Source organism: Sciurus carolinensis, chromosome 3 (assembly GCF_902686445.1).
Source record: "Sciurus carolinensis chromosome 3, mSciCar1.2, whole genome shotgun sequence".
NCBI lineage: Eukaryota > Metazoa > Chordata > Mammalia > Rodentia > Sciuridae > Sciurus > Sciurus carolinensis.
Genome location: NC_062215.1, coordinates 19,173,219 through 19,179,229, shown reverse-complemented (window position 1 = coordinate 19,179,229; position 6,011 = coordinate 19,173,219). Strand labels below are relative to the sequence as shown.

General features: G+C 42.0%; 1 protein-coding gene across 2 annotated transcripts; it reads left to right on the top strand.

The window, feature by feature from the left end:
- The first annotated feature begins 503 nt into the window (after window positions 1-503).
- Window positions 504-4,452, top strand: Cfap97d1 (CFAP97 domain containing 1). Of its 2 annotated transcripts, XM_047542840.1 has the most exons (6): window positions 504-627; window positions 1,249-1,319; window positions 1,576-1,694; window positions 2,966-3,089; window positions 3,799-3,855; window positions 4,344-4,452. In XM_047542840.1, the coding sequence occupies exons 1-5, from the start codon at window positions 504-506 to the stop codon at window positions 3,853-3,855; spliced, it is 495 nt and encodes a 164-aa protein (XP_047398796.1). In that variant the 3' UTR covers window positions 4,344-4,452. The 2 variants fall into 2 exon arrangements, with proteins under 2 accessions (XP_047398796.1, XP_047398797.1); XM_047542841.1 differs by lacking the exon at window positions 2,966-3,089.
- The last annotated feature ends 1,559 nt before the right edge of the window (window positions 4,453-6,011 follow it).

Here is a 6,011-nt window from a genome sequence, read left to right as displayed (position 1 = left end):
TACTTGGCTTATAGCCTAAGGTATGTAACCAAGGATGGAACTTATCCCCCAGCCCATGCCTATGCCATCCGACCCTCCCTTTTCCTTTTAGTGTTACCATCTACATTCCATTCAGGTGGAGGAACTTCCCTTGCCCTTGATCTTGACTTAGACCTAGGTTAGCATGAAAAATATGAGCCCAACACAGAGAATTATGTTTTAGGAGATATAAATGCTCATTACCCTGATTTTATCATTACATACCATATAAATGTATCAAATTATCATTCTGTACCCCACAAATATGTACAAATTTTACATCAATATAAGTTTTAAATTGAAAACAAAGTTTTAGAAAGTAGATGCCTAGAGATAGCCAGCATGTTCTCCTCCTTCTATTCCTTTCCCAAGACTTGGCCCTGATGTCATAATTGGATAACTATGACATCCTATCGTGGAGACAGCTAAGTACCTCACAGAGGAAACTAGATGCCTCATTTCTGAAGTTAGACTAGAAAGAGAAAATGAACAATTCCCTGGATTATCTGGCCTACCCTGTTATCGTCTCTAATCATAGGCAAAGCACAACCTTCAGGAAAAAACTGGATCTTGGCCACTATGTACTTCACAGGAATAGAATACAAATAGGTATGTGGATAGTTTGGCTAGACACTGCCATAAGGGGTTCTCCAAGGGTCCACCATAGAAATATTAACTTTGGGATCATTTGGTCTTATCTGCTGAGTTTGTTCAAGAGGACATTAGTATTAGTAACAAAATTTATTTTCCACGAGGAACTTCATGTGGTGGAAATACTTATTTTAAACTCTTTAAAGCCAAAATAAGTTAAAAGATGGGACTTCAGTGCCCAGTAGACAGAGGCTGTTTATCTCTGTAAATGTTCCTCACCATTCTTTCACTACTGCTCAAAACTTTTCAGAGCCAAGCACAATGGCTCACCCGTAATCCCAGTGGCTTGGGAGACTGAGACAGGAGAATCGCAAATTCTAGGCTGGTCTCAGCAACCCAGTGAGGTTGGCGAGGCCCTGTCTCAAAATACAAAATAAAAAAGGACTGGGGATGTGGTTCAGTGGTTATAGTGTCTCAGGGTTCAATCCCCAGTACCAGGAAAAGGAAAAAAAAAAAAAAAAAAGATCATGGCCATAAAGTTCATAAAGTTCATTAGTCAGAGTTTATTCTAGTAACTTTTCTGAGGCCGTCACTAGGATTCCTGGGCAGTAACATTGATCTTTTATCCCTTTTCTCTAGTGAAGCCCGCGGTCGATACCAAACCTCCAATGGCACACACACATCACATTTTAAAGTTGAGCAGACTACAGGTATTTGTCCTTGCCATTGGCAGGAATATTTTATTGATTTTTTTATCTTTGCCCTAAAGAGAGTCTCTTTCCCAGAACCTCCTAGATACCCACCTAACACAAAGCTTTACCTCCCTGTACCCATCAGCTCCATTTTCCTAAGCTCCGCTCTTCTCCATGGTGACCCACAGTCCCAAAGGAGAGTTATGCTTAGCCACCGTGTGCGAGAGCAAGCACGCAATGATGTCACCATGGTGGGATGGTTTTTTTTTAACAGGGTGAACAAAAGAAAATCGACAAAATCGAATATGAAAATAAGCAACTGTGTCAGAAAATTGCCAATGCCCATCGTGGCCCTGCCAAGGTGGACTGCTGGAATGAATATTTTTCCAAAAGGTAGTGTTCTCCCTCTGCATTTCATTTTTAGGAAGTCAACTGGACCTTCCCCCTGGGTTTCAGTGCAAGATTCTCATGAGCTAGAGAAATACTTTTTAATTTTGAGGAGTAACCAAAGAGACCGTGTTGAGAATGGAAACTTCAGAAATGGAGAACTTTCTCTAGCATCAAAGAACTAACTTTAATATAATCTAAGAGACTTTTCAGAGTTTTATTCAGAGTTTGTCACAAGAATGCACTGCATAGTTTTGTAAAATGATGATCATGTGCCTTAGTCATTTGGGCTGCAGTACCATTACTGCGTAGCTTATAAACAATAGAAATTTATTTCTGACAGTTCTGGAGATGGGGAAGTCCAAAGATCAAGGTACCAGCAATGAGGTGTCTAGTAAGGGCTGCTTCCTGCTGCACAGAATCCATCTTTTCACTCACAACACAGTGGGAGGGGCAAAGGGGTCTCTCTCAGACTTCTTCCATAAGGACACGAATTCCATTAGGGTGATTTAATCCCTCCCCAAAGTCCTACCTCCTAAGACCATTACTTTGGGGGGTAGGATTTCAACATGCGAATTTGGGGAACACATTCAGACATTCAGACCATAGCACCATAACTGAGACTATGACACAGTATTCTTAAAATCAGTTCCAAAAATATTTCTTGAGCAACTACTATATATTAGGCACCAGGAATAGATGAAATAAGACATGTATTTTCTAACCTGAAGGAACTTAAAGTCTGAGAAAGGGAGCCATCTATGTAAATAATGCCAATGTGAAGTGGTCAGAGCTACGAAAGAGGTGAAAGCAAAGGAAAGAATTTGGTGGAGGTGTGTATGTGTGTGTGTGTGTGTGTGTGTGTGTGTGTATGTGTGTGTGTGTGAAGATACCTTTCCTATATCCTGGTATATCTCAAACAAAATTGAAACCTAAGGAGTGTGAGATGCTCTAAAGTTTGTAGCCAGCCATTTGTGACTTATCCATTGGGAGCCCTTCCCCCATCATTTAAACTCCAGGTTCTCTATTCTGGTTTCACATTATAATCCTGGGGGAACTTTTTATAATTGCCTAGTGCCCAAGCTCTATCTCAGACCATTAAAGTAGAATCATCTAGTGGGCAGGCTTGCCTTTGGGGCCTCAGGGTTTTGCAGTACTCTTTCCTCCCTTCACTTGGGCAGCCTGGTACTAAACTGGCTTCACAACTTCACCTCCCCCTCCCCCATCCCCAAGAAGCATTTTCTCCTTCATCCATCTCTGGGTTTTGTGTTTTTCAGCTTAAACAGAGAAACGAGGAACCGCGAACTAGTGAGAATTACTGTGGAAAACCAGGGCATTCTGAAGAGGCTTGGTGATCGCAAACCCCACTATGACCGCAGTGCATCTGAGATAGACTGGCAGGCATGTGGGCACTCTTGTTATATTCCCAGGCACCCGTGGAATTTGTCTGTGGTCAGCCTAGGGAGTGTCTCAGAAGGAACCCCAAATGGCTGGATTTATGGGAAATGCAATGATCTCCAAAAGGAAAATCATCTAAAGTGACAAAGTTAAGAGGCCCAAACCATCAAACAGCTAAAGACATTATGATAACAAGGCTGTTATGTACCAGTTTTGAAAATATTTGGTAGCATCTTCCTGGTACTTTAATTCATTAAGAAAGCCGGGCTCAGTGGCACATGCCTGTGATTCCAGCGACTTGGGAGGCTGAGGCAGGAAGATCGCCAGTTCCAAGCCAGTCTCAGCAAAAGCGAGGCACTGAGCACCTCAGTGAGACCCTGTCTCTAAATAAAATACAAAATAGGGCTAGGGATGTGGCTCAGTGGTCGAGCGCCCCGGAGTTCAATCCACAGTACTCATCCACCCCATTTCCCTATAAAAAAGAAAAAGCTCCATGTGTAAAGTGAAGGGTGCACAATTCCATTCTGCCTGTGATCGATTTGCCTCGTTTTAGGAATGACTCCTTAAAAAGGGGTGGGGGGGAGCCACTTGCAGTATGTTTTAAAACCTCTGCTCCCTGGATTTAGTCTGTAAACCTTTCTAAGCCATTCTTAGAATTTAGAACTTCATCACCCTGGCATTGACAAAACCTTTCTGATTTTTTTCCTTCTAGAATTCAAGGCGTTATATCAGAAATACAACAAGATATCTTCTCTCCCAAGGTGAATAGGTATGTCTCCTTACTCTAAAGAACATTGCCACCGCAGTTGCTACCAAAGCCCTAAGAACAGCGTAAATGGCGAACAAGGGGCCCTGCTTAGGGGATAATTTTTGCTCTTCTCGTATACTATTGTTTGGCATCAATTCAGGGACTTGAGAGATCTTTGACTTCTCTCCATACAATAAGGAAATGACATTATCTTCTATCATCAGCTTTGAGGCTTTATGGGAACCTGAAAGGAAGTGATTTGTTACAATAAAACATTAACAGGAGGCCTCGTGGCTTTAAAGTCGTGCCAAAGTTACCGTACAGGTCTCTGTCGCTATTCAGAAGTACTGTCATTTTGGCATTTGCTATGATTTGACATTATTAGCTAATGACTAAGTGGTCCTCTCTTCAAGGGAGAAAGGAGAAATGGACACTCAGGCTTTTCAAAGAACAGGGCTGTATAATTGATGACTCTTCTCTTTCTCTTTCTCCACCCCCTCCACCCCAAGGCAAGGTTGGAAAACCTTGGAAAAGACACAAGAGAAGATCCTAGGATTTCTTGGCTGCTCAGACTCTTGAGACACTCCAGAGTGGCTGAAGGCTCAATCTTAGGATGCGACAATAAATCTTGGAAATAAAATAGGGCAGACAGGGGAATATGCAATGACCATTTTTTATTGGAGGTTATAAAAGAAGTTTTAAGGAGGTGGGGAGGGAGAGAGACCTGAGGTGACTCCTAAATACACACCATCATCACCATCCTGGGGTGAAAAGGTGGGGTGAGGTGATCCAGCCACAAGCCTGTCACTGTGAAAATGGAAAACAAGAGCACGTGATGGCATCAACACTCAGACCACACAAGGAACAAATGCCATTAGTTCTCTGTGAATACACACACTTGGAAAAGAAGGCTTCATTGTGGCTTCCATGTACTCTGGCCATTGATAGGCAGCTGCAGCTTTGAAACCGTCTCAAAACGTGTGGTGAGACAATGACACGTCGCTTCTGTGATTGCTGATCATGCTGATCTTGAGCACAATTTAAAATTTTTTTAAATTAACATAATAATGGCACTCATTCATGGGATACAGGGTGATATTTTGACACATGTATAGAATGTGCAATGATCAAACCAGGGTTATTAGTATATTTATCACACCAGTATTTACCATTTCTTTGCATTGGAAACACTCAAAATCCTCTCTAGCTTTTATTTATTTATTTATTTATTTATTTTGGTACCAGGGATTGAACCCAGGTGTACTTAACCACTGAGCCACATCCCCAGCCCTTTTTTGTATTTTGTTTAAAGACAGAGTCTCACTAAGTTGCTTAGGGCCTCACCAAGTTGCTGAGGCTGGCTTTGAACTTGTGATCCTCCTGCCTCAGCCTCCTGAGCTGCTGGGGTTACAGGCATGTGCCACCACACCTGGGGCTCTAGCTATTTTGAAATAAATTAACTATTGTCACCCTACTGTGGTATAGAACACTGCAACTTCATCCCCTTGACTGTGGTTTCGTACCTGTTAACCAAATCGTCTCTGTCACCTCCTTCAAGTCCCTGCTGACTGCTGTTCTACTGTCTTTCTGAGATTGACCTTTTTAGCTTCCAGATGAGTGAGAACATGTAGTATTTCTTTCTTTGCATGGCTTATGATTTTTAAAACTTTCTACTTTGAAATAATGAGACTCACAGGTAGTTACTAACAAACATGCACCTTCACCCAGGCTCCCCCAATTTTTAGCATCTTGCAGAACTATAGTTCAGGGCCAGGACGTGGCTCAGTGGTGGAGCACTTGCCTAGCATATATGAGGGCCTGGGTTCCATTGCCAGCACCAAAACAAACCTGTACAGTACAATATCAAAACCAAGGAAGTGCCATTGGTACAATTCCTAGAGCAAACACAGAGTTCATCAGTTATACAGTGCATTCATTTGTGTGTGTGTGTAGCCCTCTGCAGTTTTGTCATGTGTAGCTTTGTGTAACCACAACCGGTCAAGATACTTAACTCTATTACTGATCTGTTTTCCATCTCTATAAATACGTTATTTCATAAGTGTTACATAAGTGGGATTGCACAGTATATGTCCTTACTGGTTCTGGTTGTTGTTGTTTTTTTTTTGTTGTTGTTGTTGTTTTATTTTTGGTACTGGGGTTTAGACCCAGAGGGTCTC